This window comes from Stylophora pistillata, chromosome 4 (assembly GCF_964205215.1).
Source record: "Stylophora pistillata chromosome 4, jaStyPist1.2, whole genome shotgun sequence".
Taxonomy (NCBI): domain Eukaryota; kingdom Metazoa; phylum Cnidaria; class Anthozoa; order Scleractinia; family Pocilloporidae; genus Stylophora; species Stylophora pistillata.
In genome coordinates, this window is record NC_142522.1 from 39,984,748 (window position 1) to 40,005,984 (window position 21,237).

Here is a 21,237-nt window from a genome sequence, read left to right on the forward strand (position 1 = left end):
TATACTTCAGGCTTCACCTAACTGGGTAGGTAACTGGCTATGAGACAGTGTTAAGCAGTTTTGAATCTAAATCATAACTGTTAAGTGCAGGCTTATAATCTAAGGCTACAGTTGGGCTAGGATTATTACAATCTTGCATTTATTACGATTTGCAGTTAGGAAAAAATTGAGACAGAACATGATCGAGTTGGCCACGATGTTTCGAGGGTCTGTTGCCAAAGAAATTAGTCATGGGTTTCTGTTCATCATGCTTCGAACAACTCGCACCCGATCGAAAAGTTTTCACTGAAATTATGAATGCAGATCTCTTGATTCTTATGTCTGCCTAAGATCTGACACGAGGACTGAGCCAGTTCAATGAAATTTAAATCCACTAATCATAGAATCATTACGAAATGACAGAGGAAATATTCTGCTAAAAAATTTAATACCTCTCGTACTTGGAGTTTTTTACCGTCTGTTAGCCTTAAATCGCATATCTGGAGTGCCATTGCTCTTTAAGGGACCACAGGAGCTGGATAGAGAGGCACCTCCGCTGGAAGACGGCCTGGAGCTGTAGCTTGATCCGCCAAAAGAAGATCCAGTCGACCGTGAACTACCATAAGACGACTTGTTTGCAGCGTACCTCATGTCTGGAGTACCATCACTTTTGAGTGGACCACATGAACTCAACCCACTTACACTGCCACTTAGAGATGATCTCGAACTGTAGATGGACCCACCAGACGAATAGCCAGAGGATGCAAAACTAATGTCGCTCAATGACTTGTTAATGGCGTACCTCATGTCTGGAGTTCCGTCTCTCTTGACTGGACCACTTGGACGGCTATATGATGACAACTGTAACGAGCTGCTTCCATAACTCCTGGAGGGAGATGGAGAGGTATATTGTCTGTTGACTGCATACCTCATGTCAGGAGTTCCATCCCTCTTCAGTGGACCAGTTGAAGCTTCATTTGAGGGTAGCTGCAAAGGACTACCTTCATAGCTACCGGAAGGAGAAAGAGAGTAAGACTGTTTGTTGACTGCATACCTCATGTCAGGCGTACCATCTCTCTTGACAGGGCCAGTACTTGGTGTTCTGCCTTTCTTTAAAGAAGATTGCACAATGGCATCATTACCTCTCGTTACTTTGAATCTTCTATCCGGTGTACCCGCCTTTGTAAGTGGTCGCCATTCTTCATCTTTGCCTAGGAATTGACGGTTTACTTTAAATCTCATGTCTGCAGTGCCGTCCTTTTTCACCGAGAAGTTGAGGCCTTGTTTGTTAACTTTAAACCGCATATCTGGAGAGCGGTCTTTATTTTGCAGGCCTAACAACCGCCTGTTCTCTTTAAACCTCATGTCAGGAGTTCCATCCTTCCTTTGAACCCTCCTTGGCGTCTGCTTGACAGGCACATCTGACCCAGGAAGCTCTAACTCCGAAGACAAAAATTTTGGCATAAGATCTTTTGAAATAGCATCTTCAAAGCCGTATTGATCAGGGTAGAGGGCTAGTTCAGACTCCTGAAAGGTTTTTGGGGTTGTATATTCTTGCAAATGAAACAAGGCTTGACTTTCCAAGGCACTTTGAACATATTCAACACATGAAGCACTCTTCATTATAAGAGGATGCTGCTTTAGGTTTTGAAGGAACTCGGGGCTTGTATTCTGCAGTCGAATGCACCTCAGTAATTCTGGCAGGTACGATGTACGCTCATCTTCGTCAGCAGCTACCCATTTGGCAACCGCGTTGAATACTTCTTCTTCACAATTCACACCAAGATCGTCCCGCTGTATGATCTCTTTCAGATCTTCGTTCTCAAACTCAACGAACTCGTCTTCTTCACTGACGCTTGTAAAGTTAGCTACGATAAAACTTTTTGCCTCTTCTTGAAGAACCTTGGTTTCTTTGCAATTCTCCTCGCGTGCCAGCCACAAGATATTGACTGCATTAAAGGATTCCATTCGTAGGCTCAGCCAATCGCAGCAGGCCCTCGCAAGTGCGGGAATCTCATAACCAGATCCAGCTTTGAGAAGACCAGCCACGTTTTCCCCGTTCAGTGTGACATCACCCGTATATATGTACTCTACGAGATCCTCCAAGACGTTAGGAGCAATTTCCTTTAGGAGATATCTTGTCTCTTCTGATGAGCAAAGATCATTTTGAAATTTTGAAACAATTTTCCCCAACACTGGTGATGCTGCTGCGACAACTGGCGCATGGACTGACTGTGCTAAACCTTTGCAATCTTGCAACAAACAGGAGGTCAACTCCGACTTCTCGTACATGTCGCGCAGTTGCGAAAGCAGACTTTCATAGTGACTATTCCACAATGCCAACATTTCTTCATTACTGTTTCGCTCACAAAGCTTTTTCAGAGAGTCCATTCCATATGTTACGGCAAGTCTTCGAAGGGCATCTACCAGATCTTGACGTGGCGGGAACTCTGCTTTGTAAAGAAATCCTCGAAAGGCAACAAGTACTTCTGTGCTCAATCCCTTCAAATAGAGTTTGCCACCAGTGCAATCAAAGTGCTTTCCCGTTAGGTTCTGTTTAAGGATAGGACTGCAGGCAGCAAGAAGAGTGGAATGAAAGGGTTCCTCGTAGTCTTTGGACGTAGAGCGCAGGGCTACGTCTGTCAGAAGTCCTTCATTCGCTTGCATCATGGCGAGGTTCTTCAACAAAACTTTGGCATGATCGGCCTTTTTAAAAGTGTAGAGCACTCTGTCTTCATCAAGACCCTTGCACTCCGTCACAGGTAGATCCAGAAGTGTGTATGTAGGATTCATTGCTAAAGATAGATTAATTTCATATTTTAAAATTGTTTTTTAAGCACAAGGATCTCTAAGAAAGAAAAACTGGCAGGATCAAGGGAGCTAGTATTTAGGTTGTCTTAAGAGTATAACTCGGCATGAATGCGGCTCTCTCCGAACATAGTTAGTAGAGGGGACTGGTTAGGAAACGCGGCAAACTTCAAAGGGCCGGCCTATTGTCTGTCCCCTGAGCTTCGCTGGAACGTCACGTGACCAATGACCCTGCACAGAACCAAAACACTATGAAGGACATGAACGACTTAATTTTCTTCGGCGACGATTTTGATGCCATATTAGAAACTTTGGAAAACGAGGAAGAATACAAGAGCCCTTTGTCGAAGCAGCTGACTCTGTAAGTCTTTTAGAAGCCTTTAAACAAGGACCCTGACTATAAAAGGGATAGCTCCTCCCCCGTCTTGTAACACAATCTCTGCTTCCATGGCTAATCGAAGATGGCTGACTAATGGAAGGTGAAGGGGGAAAAAGAGATTTGTACACGAAGACCGATATCCTTGTCTTGTTTCAATTGATTTCCACTTGAAAATGTTTTTATTGACGATTAACAATGAAAACATATCAAGAGAAAATAAGACGGTCTACTACACTGCTTCTTAATTTGAGAGAATTATCATCTGTGTACCCAAAAGTCTCAAATAAGTACACATTTCTCCATCATGTCTCTGAAAAATCTCTTAAAGCTGGTAAGCAAGGCTCATATTTATGGGGTTTAAAAAAATTGAGTCGCTAGTCATAAATATTCTGAACTGTTTAACGGTAAAAACATCACATGGGCTCTCTATCATATTCCATTTGGACACTAGAAAATAGAGAAACAATCTCTCTGATTGTAATTTAAACAGGATGGTCATACAAAGGAAGCTCAAGTCCTTTTTCAGACATTTAGTTTTTAAATAAGAGAGGCCGATACTGTACATTTCACAGTTCACTAAGTTTCAAATAAGCTTCAATAAATTGTGTGCAGATAAAGGCGGATTCACTGCGCATGTTTATTGCTACAAAACTTTAGTTCCGTTTCAGACTGAACGAATTTCCACAATTTCTTATCCAAACCTGCCTACAGAAGGTAATACGTCTCCTTAGCCCTGAAGAACATGGAGAGATCACAGTGTGAAACGATTTAAAATCAAGTCCAGTTACTTAAAAGAGTGGTTACTAAAAAACGCCTTGGCTGGTGGAATCTAAAGTTGTGTGAAAGATGCTGAGTAACCCTACTATGCGAGGTCAAGTGTTTCACGGCCGTGTCGCGCGCGCGTGTTTTTGAGACCGTTTGATGGTAAATATCAAGAATGAAACTGAAACGTCGAAAATCTCAAGGCGGAACTCTTCATGACTCATTTCCGAAAATCTCAAATTACTTTCCAATGAGTTTTTATCTTTCATAAAATGCCTTGAAAAGAAAGAGCCGTGTTCAAGAGCCAGTGCGATTAAATAAGACAGAAAACATGCATATGCAAATAGCTCGAGAAGGGAACGGCTGACCTCTTTCACAGAAAGAATTTCTCGTCATATTTCCTAAAATATGAAAAAACGTTTCCCAGAGTTATTCTTTTTTATAATAAAAGAGCATTTTTCGCACATAATATTCAAACGAGGAAAATTCAGGACGGGAAAAATAGACTACATCACGTGAGCCTTCTTGTAATGCATCAATCAATTTCTCGGAAATGACTGATAAACAAAGGAAATGAGTTGTTCTTTGTCTTGTGAGTTGTCTTATGGGTTGTTCTTTGTCTTATCTCTAATGTTTTAAGACAGAATTGCACTACGTTTTTCCTGGGTATCATAAAGTATCATTCCATTTCCAAGTTGACAAACATTCAGCCCTAACTTAACCTTCTTTACAATAATTAAAAGAGCATTTTTTCGAACATGATATTCAAACGAGGAAAACTCAGCGCGGAAAAAATAGACTAAATGACGTAAGCTCTCTTGAAATGCCTCGACCCATTTCTCAGAAATGAGAAACAAAGGATAACTCTTCTGGAATAATGAGCTGTTCCGCTTAACCTCGGTTAGGTTTCAAAGCTTCTTTGGTCTCAAATGTCTCGTATTAATAAGTATTTCTCGATCACAAACTTTATAACCGATAAGAAAGGCTCTTAACTTCAGGTTTATAAAATAATAACTGAATTGCACTTTATATTTTCTAAAATATCAAAATATCTCGTTGCCAATTTGGAGTTGGGCGGCAGCGGAGCGAGCGTGCTCAGGAATGCCTGAACGAATTAAGGAAATCTGATTAAAGTTTCAAACAGGAATGCTACCCTTGACTGAACCCTTTAAAAAAACATAATATAATGCTATACACATCACTGTCCCCATAACTACAAAAAAACTTCCAATGAAACGAGTTCCATCTCGATCATACATAAATTCAGCTGGAGTTGCTGAGCATCAGTGGCTACAGTAAGGATTAGTTTCACACGAGAATTAATCCTTCCTATTGCTTCAGTTATTAAACTTCTATAATTACCTTTAAATGATTCCAGCTTTGTTTTGACGAATATTTTCGTCGGCATGCTAAATTCCTTCCTTATCTAAAAGCTATTAATATTATCGATAAAACGCATATATCTTTTTGCTAAATGAAAGGTTTGACCGGATGAAAGAGTAGGTCTGTTTAAAATGTAATGTACAGCTCCAGGGTACCGCCCTACAAACAGGACAATATGTATTTTCAACCCAAACCATGACAACCTCGAATCAGGCAAACTTCTTCACTTCACATTACACTTTAGCTACATTTGCAGTGGTGCGCTAATTTATAGCGAGCTCACACGGATAGAAAGAAAATCAAATGTGATCTGTGAGAACGCTGGTCGAAAGCGAAACTGCGAAGGTTGAATGCAACGAAACACAAGCTTTAACAACAGCGTGCTTCAAAAGCAAACCAAGAATTGTACAGAATCCCTCAGTTCGCAAATGAGGAAAACTGAATTTGTTTCCACGTCAGAGACAGCGACCGTAAATAGAAATATCGATCTAGAATTGTTAACGCGACATCACAATGAATAGAGCACGTGCTACATGATTTAAACTAATCATTTTAAGACTAGTAGATAGTACAAGGATTTAACCTACTTTACAAATCTTCGTGCAGAAGATAGCACAAACCAAAAAGTTACAAAGTCGCGGAACAAACCTGTTTTTTGTCCAAGTAAGCCAGATCCCTGCGTAAGACACTTCAAACCCAAGTCGAACCAAATGGGTGCTTTGAAGTAAATGCCTCAAGCTGAGGAATCGAAAGCTTCATAAAAACGAGGCTTAATCGCGTCACTCTTGGAGGTCAAGACAAAAGAATAACGTTCGTCGAACATAACAGACAGCTGTGCTGCAGACATCTAACCGGAAATTAAATATATGTTATTCACCAGCTGGGAGGTCCGTATTGGGAAAAACTGTGCCCGAGGTCTTGGATACCGCCCGAGGCCGAGGGCCGAGGGCGGTACTAGAGACAGGGCACAGTTTTTCCCAGTACGGACCGACCTCTGATGCTGAATAACATTTTTATTTTTTTCTAACACATAACAAAACGATTGCTAAAAGAACCCGAATGATTTAGGGATAAAATTACGACTTTAATTAGGGGAAAATCCTCCATAAAAGTAACAATTTGTTAGCGAATGAATGATAAAGGATACAGACGTTATTCAAATTAAAGAGAAAGCTTTCACCGAAATATTGTTAATTTGTATATGTAACTAAAAAGGCTTCCGAGCAAACTTTGAAACATTTTCTGACAAGTAACTGTCACATCACAACTGTCAATTGAAGAAGAAAAAAGTGTACGCTTTCAGTTTGAATAAACAACAGTCCTGGTGTGACAAACACGCAACAGCTAAATGACAATGCGACGATCTTCTCGTAAAAAAAAACAAACAAAAACAAAACACTCAGAGATCGTATGGAAAATATTGTTCATTTCCAACGACGATTAATCTTCGAAGATTTACCTCTGTTCCGTTTTAAAATGTCACGCAAAGTCAAATTGTAAGTGAATGCAAATGCGTGTTTTGAGTGATAGTGTTTTGTGTGATTTGAGTGATCTAAAAGTACTTACGAGTGACCACGAGTGACCACGAGTGAGATTAAATGAAATATCTCAGTTTTGTTACTATGACGTCATTACGCAGTCAAATTCACATAATTTCATCAAATACCTATTACAAAGGAGACTAATATTTTCCGCGGCATACGTCCGATAATTGAAAAAAATTCCAAAATATATATTTAAAAAACCATAACTACAGCAAAACGTATATTTTATTCTATCACCGTGTTATTTAACTTTGTAAAAACACGCTAAGCGTTTGATATGAATATTTCCTTTGAGACACAACGCAACCAACGTTCCGCCACTGACATCTACTCCTCCTCTACTCAACCGTAACAAAAATACAACTTCAGAGCGCGTGAAGTCATTACGCTTCTTGTTTATAAGTCAGCCATTACCGAACTTGACAAGAAAGGCATATGGTATTTCGAGGACTGGACTGGACTGAACTGGACTGGACTGGACTGGACTGGACTGGACTGGACTGGACTGGACTGGACTAGTAAAAAGCGGACTAGTAAAACGCGGACTTGTAAAACGCGGACTAGTAAAACGCGGACTTAACAACAACAAAAAATAATTCCATACAAAGGCGATCACAAGACTTAATGGTAAGCCAATTCAGAGAGTGACAATCCCTTTTTTAACCTTTAAGCTACAAATGGGTTTGACATGCGCCAGATACAAACGATTTTATAAGTTTAGGCTAACAAAGAAATAATTTTATTCAGCAGCAGTTCAAAATCTTGAAATACACTTTCGTCGTAAATTTCTCATCAGGAAACTCGATTTTCCTCTTATATTAAAAATTGTTTATTTCGCCGTAAATTTCACGGCAGAAACGCAGGAATTCGATGAATAAAAGTCGCATTAAATCTCCTTGTGTCTAGGTAGAAAGAATCTCATTGACTTCAGCTTTTCGGTGGAAGAAACACCGATTTACACACGCCATTACAGAAAACAAACAAGCAGACTGACAACTCCAAAACACCTATTTGCATTCACTTACAATTTGACTTTCTGTGACATTTTAAAACGGAACAGTGGTAAATCTTCGAAGATTAATCGTTGTTGGAAATAAAAAATACTTTCCGTAAGATCTCTGTTTTTCTCTTTACGAGAAAATCGTCGCATGATCAGTTAACTCGTGTGTGTTTGTCACAACAGTACTGCTGTTTCTTTAAAAGCGTATGCTTCTTTCCTCTTTAATTGACAGGTGTCACATCGTTACAGTTACTTTTCAAAAAAATGTTTGAAAATTTGTTCGGAAGCCTTTTAACTACCTTTACAAATAAAAATGTTTCGGCGAAAGTTTTCTCTTTAACTTGAAGAACCTGAATGATTTAGAGCTTCAATTACGATTTTAATTACGGGAATATCCTCCTTGAACTTAACAATTTGATAGCGAGTGAGTTATAAAGAAAACAAATGTTATTCAAATTTAATTTGAATAACCCGAATGATTTAGGGCTACAATTACGAGTTTAATTACCGGAATATCCTCCTTGAACTTAACAATTTGATTGCGAGTGAGTTATAAAGAAAACAAATGTTATTTAAATTAAAGAGAAAACTTTCGCCGAAAGATTTTTAGTTGTAAAGGTAGTTAAAAGGCTTCCGAACAAATTTTCAAACATATTTTGGAAAAGTAACTGTCACGATGTGACACCTGTCAATTAAAGCATACGCTTTTGAAGAAACAGCAGTACTTGTGACAAACACACACGAGTTAACTGATCATACGACGATTTTCTCGTAAAGAGAAAAACAGAGATCTTACGAAAAGTATTTTTTATTTCCAACGACGATTAATCTTCGAAGATTTACCTCTGTTCCGTTTTAAAATGTCACAGAAAGTCAAATTGTAAGTGAATGCAAATATGTGTTTTGGAGTGGTCAGTCTGCTTGTTTGTTTTCTGTAACGGCATGTGTAAATCGGTTATTCTTCCACCGAGAAGCTGAAGTCAATGAGATTCTTTCTACCTAGACACAAGGAGATTTAATGCGACTTTTATTCATCGAATTCCTGCGTTTCTGCCGTGAAATTTACGACGAAAGTGTATTTTAGGATTTTGAACTGGTGCTGAATAAAATTCTTTCTTAGCCTAAACTTATAAATTCGTTTGTTTCTGGTGCATGTCAAACCCATGTGTAGCTTAAAGGTCAAACGGGGATTGTCACTCACTAAATTGGCTCGCCATTAAGTCTTGTGATCGCCTTCGTATGAAATTGTTTTTTTGTTGTTGTTGTTGTTGTTAAGTCCGCGTTTTACTAGTCCGCGTTTTACTAGTCCGCGTTTTGCTAGTCCGCGCTTTACTAGTCCGCGTTTTACTAGTCCGCGCTTTACTAGTCCGCGTTTTACTAATCCGTGTTTTACTAGTCCGCGCTTTACTAGTCCGCGTTTTACTAGTCCAGTCCAGTCCAGTCCAGTCCAGTCCATGAAATACCATACACCGTTTGTATCTAGTGCATGTCAAACCCATGTGTAGCTTAAATGTCAAACAGGGATTCACTAAATTGGTCACTCACTAAATTGGCTCGCCATTAAGTCTTGTGATCGCCTTCGTATGAAATTGTTTTTTTGTTGTTGTTGTTGTTGTTAAGTCCGCGTTTTACTAGTCCGCGTTTTACTAGTCCGCGTTTTGCTAGTCCGCGCTTTACTAGTCCGCGTTTTACTAGTCCGCGCTTTACTAGTCCGCGTTTTACTAATCCGTGTTTTACTAGTCCGCGCTTTACTAGTCCGCGTTTTACTAGTCCAGTCCAGTCCAGTCCAGTCCAGTCCATGAAATACCATACACCGTTTGTATCTAGTGCATGTCAAACCCATGTGTAGCTTAAATGTCAAACAGGGATTCACTAAATTGGTCACTCACTAAATTGGCTCGCCATTAAGTCTTGTGATCGCCTTCGTATGAAATTGTTTTTTTGTTGTTGTTGTTGTTGTTGTTAAGTCCGCGTGGTAAGACCAAATAAAACGAGAATTTTAATATTACGACGTAAACACAACAACGTTACAATCTAGTGCTCTCGCGCAAGCAGTCTTGGGTATAGCGTTACAACAGTTGCGATTGCCAGCGGCCGCTCCATCCTCCCTCCCAGTGAGTCAATAAGACGAACGACAACCTAAAAACAACCTAGATGAACCTAGATCACAAACAACAAATTAAACAGTTTTCATGAAAGGGCTACAAGTGTTCTCAGTTAGATCAGAATTCAACAACGCCCTCTTCAAACAGATTCCTCCAACACGCATAACTTTGCGACAGGTCGCATCAAGGTTCCGTTAGGAGTTTTTACTTCTGCCATACGAACTCTACCATCCTTCCCAGGGATGTCTTTAGAATTCGTCCGAGGGGCCAATGTGACCGAGGCGCATCATCAACCTTCATTAGAATAAGATCTCCTTCCTTCAAGTTCCTTCGTTCTTTCTTCCATTTTGGGCGCACTGTCAAGGTAGGTAAGTATTCTTTACGCCACCTCCGCCATATCATGTCAGCTAGCGCTTGGACCATTCTCCATCTCTTGCGGCTATTAATTTCTCGCTCCTCAAATCGGCCAGGTGGACTGTTTGGCGAGGCTCGTCCAATGAGAAAATGGTTTGGCGTCAGCGCTTCGAAGTCCTCGGGGTCATCACTGACGGGAGTGAGGGGTCGACTATTAACAATAGCCTCTGTCTCGACAAGGACTGTATGGAGTGTTTCCTCTGGTAATACCTGGTCATTTATGACAGTCTTCATAGCTCTTTTGACTTGCTTGACCATTCACTGGAATATTCCTCCCATGTGTGGGGACGACGGCGGGTTGAAGTACCAAGTGATCCCTTTTCGGGCCAGCTCGCCGGTGATTCGTCCCTGACTCAACGACTTCAAAGCTTCACCTAATTCTCTGTTCACTCCCACGAAATTAGTTCCGTTGTCTGAACGGATTGTCTTTGGGTTGCCTCTTCTCCCACGAAACCTTCTCAACGTCATGATTAACGAATCAGTACTCAGATCGCCTGCCACCTCCAGGTGGACCGCACGGGTAGTAAGGCATGTGAAGATACACCCCCACCTCTTCTCAGTTACTCTTCCTCTCTTGACACTAATTGGACCAAAATAATCTACACCAGTGTTGGTAAATGGAGGCTCGCTAAGGGCGAGTCGTTCTCTGGGTAAAGAGGCCATCACAGGAACGGTTGGCTTAGCTCTCCTTCTCTTGCAAAGAAGACATTCATTGATGATTCTTCTAACAAATGACCTTCCTCGGAGGATCCAGAACTGTTGGCGCACGAGAGCCAGTGTGTGCTCCCTTCCTACGTGGAAGCGTCTTTCGTGGATGTCTTGAACCAACAATCTAGACAGAGGATGTACCGGGGAAAGTAATGCTTAATGTTTTGCTTCAAATGGTATCAGAGCTTTAGTCAGCCGACCTCCAACTCTGATAATTCCATCAACGAGGACTGGTTGCAGTGGAAGTAGTGGACTGTTAGACGAGAGAGCTCGGTTCGCTTGCAGGTCCTCGTAGTCGTCCTTAAACGATTCAATTTGAGCTTGTTTACACAAGGCTAGCGAGGCTTCTTCGAGGTCGCCGGCGCTCAAACACATGGTTTGACGTTCTGGAGGCGGATTCATCTTCTTTATTTTACACCTCAGAATGAATTTGTATCTCATCCACCAAGCGTACTGCCGACATAGCTTTCTCCAAGAGGAGTACTTCTTCCATTGCACCATGTTTATAGATGAAGTAGTGGACACAGCAAGGACTGAGCCCTTAATTTCTAGCTCAGTTTCATCCACAATTGGTACTTCCTTGGTACTCGGCCATTCTGCTTCAGGCAACATTAGAAATTCTGGACCACTGATCCATCGACATTTCGGAGTCAACTCCTGAATATCCTTCCCTCTCGTGCAGTCATCGGCCACATTCATTTTGCCAGGAATGTGATGCCACTCTTTAACGTCCGATTTCGAGACGATTTCAGCAACTCTGTGACACACGTACGTGCTAAATCTCCGCTCGGTGTTGCTAAGGTAGCGAAGCACTATCCTGGAGTCACTCCAGAAATGCATTTCATCGATTTGAATGTCGATTTCTTCTACTATCTTACACCTCAGCCTAGTGGCTACAACGGCAGCCTGTAACTCCAGACGCGGAATGGTCAAGGCTTAGATTGGCCCAAGCCTAGTCTTACTTAAAACAAAGCTCACATTGACATCTCTACGAGTCACCGCACGGAAATACGCAACTGCTCCGTAAGCAATTTCTGACGCGTCGCAGAACACGTGTAGTTGTACCTTTAGGCATCGGTCGCGGTGGAAGCCATACCACCGGAGAATCATGATCGTTTGAGAGGACTTCAAACCTTCTTTCCAACCTTGCCACTTCTTCAGGATATCATTGGGCAGCTCGCTATCCCACTCAATCTGGCGTCTCCACAACTCTTGGATGATCAGTTTCGCCTTTATTACGTAGGGCGCGGCAAGGCCTAGGGAATCAAACACGCTACTCGTGGCACTCAATATTCCTCGCTTGGTGTTTGGAAATTTACTCTTCGCTGGTTCAAGACTCAGAAGATCTTGCTCTGCACACCACTTGACGCGTAAGGCTCTTTCTTGAGGCAATCCATTACGATCTAAGTGAATAATGTCGCACGCCACTTCTGACGAAGGGATTGCTGTGAGCACTTCTCGGCTTTTTGACATACACTTCGTTAGACGAAACCCGCCAGATGCTAGGATTCCTATCAAATCTTTAGCCAGACCTGTGGCTTCATCGCAGTTTTGCTTCGATGTCATCCATATAGAAATTACGTCGAACAGCGTTGATGGCATTCTCGCTGAATTTCCCTTGCTGATCACGACCAGTTCTCTGCAACGCATAGTTTGCGCAACACGGTGAATCTACAGCGCCGAACACGTGAACAGTCATCTTATATTCACTTGGTCTCTTCGTTTCATCTAAGTCTCTCCACAAGAAGCGCAAAGAGTCTCTATCTTCTTCGCAACTCTCACTTGATGAAACATTTGTTCAATGTCCGCCATCACGCCAATCCTTCCAGCTCGAAATCTCATAAGGACCCCTACCAAATTGTTCAACAGATTGGGACCAGTCAGAAGCTTGTTATTCAAGGAAACACCATCAAATTTTGATGAGGCGTCAAAGACCACACGGACCTTTCCAGGCTTGTTTGGATTAACAACTGCATGGTGTGGTAAGTACCATGTTTTTGGGGTTATCTTTTTGGCCTCTTCCTGTGTCATCCTTTGGGCGTGTCCTTTAGTGACGTAATCGTTGATGACATTCTGATATTTCTCTGCTAGCTCTGGGTTTTTCTTGAGTTTCTTCTCAGTGGAATGAAGTCTTGAAACTGCCATAGCATAATTGTTAGGCAAGACTGGTTCACATTTCCATAACAGTGCTGTTTTGTAGTGGCCTTCCTCCTTGATTGTGTTTCTTTTAAGGATGGCCAGAGCTTGTTTGTCTTCAACTGACAAGGTGGACGCAGAGAGATCTCGCTTGGTTGCGTAAGAGTCGATCTCCCAAAATCGTTCGATTTGATGCTGCAATGTAGTCTCTTTATCTGATGCGAGAAAGTTTGCACTAATTGTTTCACATTGTCTTTGATTCACATTTCCAAACAGCGTCCATCCAAGAGGGGTCTTTACTGCGATGGGTTCATCCCGTCGCCCCTGGCGAACTTCAAGGTGAATCAGTAAGTGAGCTATGTCAGCTCCAATGAGAATCATCACGTCACCACCTTGGAGTTTAGGAAGATCTACGTGAGATAAGTGATTCCACTGCTCGACGGTCCTATTCTTCGACAACTTGAAAGATGGGATGTTGAGTTTTTCGATGACCCAAGCTCCATGCACCATAACCGGGTCTGGCTGTTCTTTAGAGGAAAGACTAAAGCTTACCCTGTCTAAGTTCTGAGTAGTAGCTTCATTGCCAACTGTATTAATGTTAAGGTGATATGTCTCGCAAACAAGTTGTAAGCGTTCAGCTAAGTCTTTCCTAATCAGGGTTGAGTCACTTCCAGCATCAAGGACAGCATATGTGTCAACCGTGTTCCCTTGACTATGAATTCGAACTGGGAGCACTTGGAGGAGGACCTTCCGCTGAGGTTGAAAACAGACTTGGTTGATGTTGGTCTGGACGATGGGCAACGAATTTGACACCGGTTCTGGGTTACGAGCATTTTCCTTTGGAGAAGCCGATGTTTGGATAAAGCTATTTTCGTTGCTGGTGAGGCTAGGACGCGACTTTATTCGAAGATCCTCGTGTAAAAGGGTGTGGTGGGGACGCCCGCACCGTTCTTTAAGACAACGCTTTGTACTCGGGCAATTCTTGACTTGGTGGTTCGTTTTCAAACAACTGAAACAAAGTCCATGTTCCCTTGCAATTTTTCGCCTTTCTTGTAGGTGCTTAGACTTAAAGACAGGACAAAAGGCAACAGGGTGTTTGTACTTGCAGATGACACACCCCTTTTCATTGGATGGGGCTTTCTCCTGCTCTTTGTTCAATGATTGGGTTTGAGCTAGTTTGGAATCTGACAAGTCGCTGCTGTTGCTTGGGGCGTCAGGAGGCCTTCCTGTTGTCGTGGCGAGGGAATTTAACTTAAGATTTGGCTTTGCTTTTGGGTACCTTTGTTTCTTGTTCCATTCTTCGCATATGAAATCTTCAAGGGGGTTGAACAGTGTTTCTACTCGCTTGCGTAACCACTTCTCAAACTCTACCAGGGTGGATCTATCACTGTGTCCATCTATGTATTCATACCATCTTACTCGGCGGTTCATGGGTAACCTCATAGTTGCCCTGCTGAGATACTCTGGGGTTTGAAGAATAGCTGACTGACCCATCTTTACACACCATGTCGTACATGCTTTCACTTGGTAATAGTAGTCACGTAATGCTTGCCTATCATTTGAGGGTACATAGGCACTGATAAGCCCTTCAGATAAGCTGTGGCCACACTGTTGGGGTTCCCAAACTGACGTTTTAAAGTCTTAAGGGAAGTTGGGTAACTATGACCTGTAACACCTAGACTTTCCACTGCTCTCTTAGCTTCCCCGTCAAGATTTTGGAATAAATAAGCCATTCTATCTGAGTCGGGGAGTGTTGTCTTGTTGTGAATTTGATCACGAAACCTCTCAATGAAGTTAGGCCACTCGATAGGTTTTCCTGTGTTTTTCGAGAGCTCAAGTAGTGGTAATCGCTGCTGCTCTTGAGCTCGAAGAAGAGCTACACTTGAATCTGTCTGCAAGCTAGTAAAGGCTGAAAGGCTGTTTCCTGGCCTTCTCTCAATCTATCAATAAATGTATCAACCGGTTCTTCTACTTGTAGTGAATGACTGTCATTTCTACTAGGTCCCCCAAAGTGAGGGGTTGATGTGCTCCGGCTGGCTGGGGCCCATTGTGTTACGTACGATGGTTGAGAGTGGTTTGATGGGGCAGTGAAGTTTGACTTGCGAGGAGTTTGGGTTAAGTTGTCATGGCAACTACCACTAGGCGTTGATGCTAGAACAACACTGTCATCCCCCACAAGGGAACTAACTGTTGGAGGGACTTCTCCACCAGGCCCACGGCAAAATGACCAAGTAACAGAAGTTGTTGCAAGAGCAGCTGTATTACTATTATCAAATGACGCAAGTTTGCGCTGGGACGTGGTCACATAACCAGGTGAAGACAAATCTCTGTAAGATGAAGGCCTCAAGGCTAGAGTAACAGGGGCAGCAGCAGTTTGAGACGAGTATTTTCTTTCAGGACTGTATAATCCCCGTTGAGGCGACTGCACTGTAGTACTGAGTGATAACATATCTGATTCACTTGCTTGGGCAACTGGTACCAGAGTAGAGCCTAAAGTGAGGCTATTGCTATGAGCTGCATGGAACTCTAGATCCTTTACTGGCAAGGGCTTGGAAATTGCACGCAATGGAGAGTATTCACATGAGACAACTTTTCTATCCAGAGATGACTCTGTGTAAACATCTCCTTTGAGTTCTTGGAAAATGTATCCCTTAGTAATCCCGGGCTCAACTTCAGTACTGGGACTATCTTTGCGTTCAACCTCAGAGGTTGCTTTAGGACTGGGCACTACATAATGTTTCAAAGATGGCGAAGATTTACTGACCTTGAAGATTTCATCATTAGAGGCCTTTCCTTCGTTAAATTCTTGACCCAGTATTTCATGCTCAAGATTTGCCACCTCAGCTTGATTTTGAGCGGAAATCACAGCCATTTCGTCTTCTCTTTTCTTTCGTAGTAGGTCGAGCTCTCGTTTTCGACATTCAAGTTTCCACTCTAATTCCCTTTGAGCCATTTCTTCTTGAAACTCCTGTTCACGTACTTCATTGTCTCTCTTAACTCGTTCGGCAAGCTGTTTTGCTTGAAGGCTTGCGATGGAGGCCTTTATTTTAGCGTCTCTTTTTCTTTTTGACGAGGACGACGAAGAACTAGAGCGAGAAAGCACTTTCGAATGACCAGAATCGACCTGGCTTACCGAATCTTCAGGAGTCACTTCAAGGCTGCTGTGAAGCGGTGATATCACACATTCGTCGACCAGGTGCCACGATTTTTGATTGCTCATCGTGAGCGACTGATTTGTATCCGGCTCGAATGGACCAAAATTGGTAAGACCAAATAAAACAAGAATTTTACGACGTAACGTAAAATAGTAATACGACGTAAACACAACAGCGTTACAATTCTAGTGTTCTCGCGCAAGCAGTCTTGGGTATAGCGTTACAACAGCTGCGATGGCCAGTAGCCGCTCCACCGCGTTTTACTAGTCCGCGTTTTACTAGTCCGCGTTTTACTAGTCCCCGTTTTTACTAGTCCGCGTTTTACTAGTCCGCGTTTTGCTAGTCCGCGTTTTACTAGTCCGCGTTTTACTAGTCCGCGTTTTACTAGTCCGCGCTTTACTAGTCTGCGTTTTACTGGTCCGCGTTTTACTGGTCCGCGTTTTACTTGTCCGCGTTTTACTAGTCCGCGTTTTACTAGTCCAATCCAGTCCAGTCTAGTCCTCAAAGTACGATATGCCACAAGAAACACACAAACCCATTCTGAAGCGGCATATGGTATTTCGAGGACTGAACTGGACTGGACTGGACTAGTAAAACGTGGACTAGTAAAGCGCGGACTAGTGAAACGCGGACTAGTAGTAAAACGTGGACTAGTAAAGCGTGGACTAGTAAAACGAGAACTAGTAAAACGCGGACTAGTAAAGCGCGGACTTAACAACGACAACAACAACCAAAAAAACAATTTCTTACGAAGGCGATCACAAGAGTTACTGGCGAACCACTCCAAAACACATATTCGCATCCACTTACAATTTGACTATCCGTGACATTTTAAAACGGAACAGAGGTAAATCTTCGATGATTAATCGTCGTTGGAAATGAAAAATACTTTGTGTAACATCTCTGTTTTTCTCTTTACGAGAAAATCGTCGCCTGATCAGTTAACTTGTGTGTGTTCGTCACACCAGTACTGCTGTTGCTTCAAAAGCGTATGACTTTTTTACTCTTCAATTGGCAGGTGTCACATCGTGACAGTTATTTTTCAAAAAATGTATGAAAATTTGTTCGGAAGCCTTTTAACTACCTTTACAAATAAAAATGTCTCGGGGAAAGCTTTCTCTTTAATTTGAATAAGGTTCGTTTTCTTTATAACTCACTCGCTATCAAATTGTTAGGTTCAAGGAGGATTTTCCCGTAATTAAATTCATAATTGTAGCCCTAAATCATTCGCGTTCTTCAAATTAAAGAGAAAGCTTTCGCCGAAACATTTTTATTTGTAAAGGTAATTAAAGGCTTCCGAGCACATTTTGAAAAATTTTTTTGATGAGTAACTGTCACGATGTGACACCTGTCAATTGAAGAGTAAAGAAGCATACGCTAAACAGCAATACTGGTGTGACAAACACACACGAGTTAAATGATCATGCCAGGATTTTCTCGTAAAGAGAAAAACAGAGATCTTACGAAAAGTATTTTTCATTTCCAACGACGATTAATCTTCGAAGATTTACCTCTGTTCCGTTTTAAAATGTCACGGAAATTCAAATTGTAAATGAATGCGAATATGTGTTTTGGAGTGTTCAGTCTGCTTGTTTGTTTTCTGTAAGGGCGTGTGTAAATCGGTTATTCTTCCACCGAAAAGCTGAAGTCAATGAGACTCTTTCTACCTAGACACAAGGAGATTTAATGCGACTTTTATGCATCGAATTCCTGCGTTTCTGCCGTGAAATTTACGACGAAAGTGTATTTTAGGATTTTGAACTGGTGCTGAATAAAATTCTTTCTTAGCCTAAACTTATAAATTCGTTTGTATCTGGTGCATGTCAAACCCATGTGTAGCTTAAAGGTCAAACAGGGATTGTCACTCACTAAATTGGCTCGCCATTAAGTCTTGTGATCGCCTTCGTATGAAATTGTTTTTTTGTTGTTGTTGTCGTTGTTAAGTCCGCGTTTTACTAGTCCGCGTTTTACTAGTCCGCGCTTTACTAGTCCGCGCTTTACTAGTCCGCGCTTTATTAGTCCGCGCTTTACTAGTCCGCGCTTTACTAGTCCGCGCTTTACTAGTCCGCGCTTTACTAGTCCGCACTTTACTAGTCCGCGCTTTACTAGTCCGCGCTTTACTAGTCCGCGCGTTACTATTCCTCGTTTTACTAGTCAGCGTTTCACTAGTCCGCGTTTTACTGGTCCGCGTTTTACTGGTCCGCGTTTTGCTAGTCCTCGTTTTACTAGTCCGCGTTTTGCTAGTCCGCGTTTTACTAGTCCGCGCTTTACTAGTCCGCGTTTTACTAGTCCAGTCCAGTCCAGTCCAGTCCAGTCCAGTCTTCGAAATACCATATGCCTAGTTCCCCACGGTTATTGTTGTATACTATTTTTGGAATCATACGGAGAGGTTAGGTGTAATAAAAAGTTTTATTACACCACTCGGGCAGTCAGAGGGCCAATAACTAAAATCAACCAATCAAAATGCTCTATTGCCGGTCCAATATTCTCTAAGTATTGGACCGGGCACTGTCACGAATGGTCCCGAATGATACCGCACTTGTGTCCCTTTGAACTTCAGTCGTGTAATAAATCTCTTATTAATCAAGCTTGCTCGGGACCGTACTGGAAGAATATCGGCCCTCGGTCTTTTTTGTACGGACCTCGCTGCACTCGGTCCGTACTGTCAAGACCTCGGGCCGATATTCTCCCAGTACGGTCCTCGCGCTTGGTTAATAAGATATATGTCATGGTAAACACATCAGTCATGCGAATTGTTCACGACCCAAGCGATATATAAGCTAAGAAAATAGCTGGACTATTATTTTGACGCTGGGAGTAGTGAGTTCACGACGCAAAACCCAATGAAGTGCTTGTCCAGACCTCTCGTCGGCAGTACATTTGAAAGTTGAATGGTAATTTCCAAAGTGAGGTTTTGATCACTGACATTACTGGGTTGTTAAAATAGAGCCAAATAACATGGTCATGTGATATTTATGACTATTCTTAAAATCGTTTTTCTTTTCAACCTATTGTAACTGTGCAATCTGTAATGTATAGTCCACACTGCAAGTTTTAATTTTAAATATTATCGCATCTGTTTTTCATATTTTTCAAATCGTCCGCTATGCGTTTATACAGTGAATAACTTCAGTTTTCGTGAGTAAGTCATTATTTCATGAAATTAAGCGAAAATGATTCCGTAATGACGTCATAGTAACAAAACTGAGACTAGGTTTACACTAGAGGAGAGTTTTCCGGATTCGTAAATGTTTCCGGATTCATCAATTTTGGAGTATTCGGATTCGTAGGCGTTTACACTGAAAGGATATTCGGATTCCTGACCGTTTGCACACAACGACAACTCCGGGAACATTCGAAATCAAATGGTTACCAAGCCCAGTGTTGTTTCGTCGTTCGATCGACAAAGTGAAAATGCCTCCCCCAAAAATGGCTCGAGTAGATCCAGATGCCACTGAGGCAAATTTGAGTTGGACAGATGCCAAGCAGTCTACGTCGTCGGCGATTAAGTGTGGCTGACGTTAAACTTCCTTGCAATAATAATTTGTGTTTCTTCAGAAATACTGCGGTACACATGATAACATTTATCGCCTGAACCTGCAACAAGATTAGGCAATCGGAGACCGCCAGCAATGTTAGCACTAGATCCATTTTGGTTTCACCGCAAACTCAAAAGATTGCAGGTGGAAATAATATCCGGATTCCAGAAAAAAAGCAGTTACACGACAAAACTTTCCGGATTCAAAAGTTATCGGATTCAAAGTTCCCACTTTAAATTCCGGATTCAAAATCTCCGGAGACACGACCAAACCGGGGAGTTTTTATTTCGGATTCGCCCACTTTCGTGTGAACGGCGGAATGAATCCAGTACTAAAACGTTTCGGATTCATCACGAATCCGGAACAATTTCCTCTAGTGTAAACCTAGTCCGAGATATTTGGATTTAATCTCACTCGTGGTCACTCGTGGTCACTCGTGGTCACTCGTGGTCACTCGTGGTCACTCGTGGTCAATCGTGGTCACTCGTAGGTACTTTTAGATCCTATCGTTTTGAGTTGTTCGTCTTCTTGTTCGTTTTCTGCAGTGGTGTGTGTAAATCTGTCTTTCTTCGACTAAAAAGCTGAAGTCAGTGAGATTCTTCCCAGCTAGACACAAGGGGGTTCAATTCGACTTTTATTCATCAAATTCCTCCGGTTTCTGAGAGGAAATTTATAGTGATTTGAGAGCGAGAGAGAAGAAAGAATGAATATTATTTATCGCCAAAAGGTCGTGACCGAAGTCTTTGCTCAAAAATTCTTCCCGGCCGGCAAAATGAGAAATATTTGTGAAAACCTGCAACGAAGCTTGAGATGTTCTGCAAAGTGACTCAAGCGAAACGGATACCGACCGCTGTGAGCGGGCCGGATGGGGAGAATACTGCCCGCTCTCGGAACCAATCAGATTGCAGGATTTGTAGAATACCGCCCGCTCACGAACTGAGAAAAAAATAAAATAGATTATGAGCCGAACTGTGAATTAAGCTTTCTCAGAATTTTGTTGAATGTTACAATCAATTTCTCGGAAAGTACAGACAAAGGGGCCACTATATTTTAGGATTGACAGGTTTTCCGCTTATAAAACGTTGTTTGAGTAGGAAAGTTTCCCTGGCTGTCCTTAGGTCTCGATCTGTGCGTTTCTGTGCGTCTCGATCTGTGTCGATTAAGGCTTTCATTCTGTTGGTCGAGATAAACTTACTTAAAATTAAAGTACTTTGCATAGCAAAAGAGGCGAAGTATAGCCTCTGGTGAAAGTGAATATTGTCATTCATCCAGGTTCAATTCAAATGAGGAATTTCTTAATCTTTTCCTGGAATTTTGGTCTTAAT

The 21,237-nt window shown here is 42.0% G+C and overlaps 4 protein-coding genes across 4 annotated transcripts; all 4 read right to left on the bottom strand.

The window, feature by feature from the left end:
• Positions 1–405: 405 nt before the first annotated feature.
• LOC111342719 (uncharacterized) lies at positions 406–6,101 on the bottom strand. The gene is made up of 2 exons (XM_022949829.2): positions 5,960–6,101; positions 406–2,774 (listed from the first exon to the last, which is right to left on the bottom strand). The coding sequence occupies exon 2, from the start codon at positions 2,770–2,772 to the stop codon at positions 451–453; it is 2,322 nt and encodes a 773-aa protein (XP_022805564.2). The 5' UTR covers positions 2,773–2,774; positions 5,960–6,101; the 3' UTR covers positions 406–450.
• Positions 6,102–10,632: 4,531 nt separating this feature from the next.
• LOC148733710 (uncharacterized) lies at positions 10,633–11,037 on the bottom strand. The gene has a single exon (XM_088758024.1). The coding sequence runs from the start codon at positions 11,035–11,037 to the stop codon at positions 10,633–10,635; it is 405 nt and encodes a 134-aa protein (XP_088614150.1).
• A 201-nt stretch (positions 11,038–11,238) lies between these two features.
• On the bottom strand, positions 11,239–11,922 carry LOC148733711 (uncharacterized). The gene has a single exon (XM_088758025.1). It carries the CDS (start codon positions 11,920–11,922, stop codon positions 11,239–11,241), a length of 684 nt encoding a protein of 227 aa, XP_088614151.1.
• Positions 11,923–12,810: 888 nt separating this feature from the next.
• LOC148733712 (uncharacterized) lies at positions 12,811–14,712 on the bottom strand. The gene has a single exon (XM_088758026.1). The coding sequence runs from the start codon at positions 14,710–14,712 to the stop codon at positions 12,811–12,813; it is 1,902 nt and encodes a 633-aa protein (XP_088614152.1).
• Positions 14,713–21,237: the final 6,525 nt, after the last annotated feature.

Coding starts and splice junctions, on each gene's coding strand:
- LOC148733712 (XM_088758026.1), bottom strand. CDS start 14,712: ATGGGTCAGTCAGCTATTCTTCAAACCCCAGAGTATCTCAGCAGGGCA.
- LOC148733710 (XM_088758024.1), bottom strand. CDS start 11,037: ATGGCCTCTTTACCCAGAGAACGACTCGCCCTTAGCGAGCCTCCATTT.
- LOC148733711 (XM_088758025.1), bottom strand. CDS start 11,922: ATGCATTTCTGGAGTGACTCCAGGATAGTGCTTCGCTACCTTAGCAAC.
- LOC111342719 (XM_022949829.2), bottom strand. CDS start 2,772: ATGAATCCTACATACACACTTCTGGATCTACCTGTGACGGAGTGCAAG.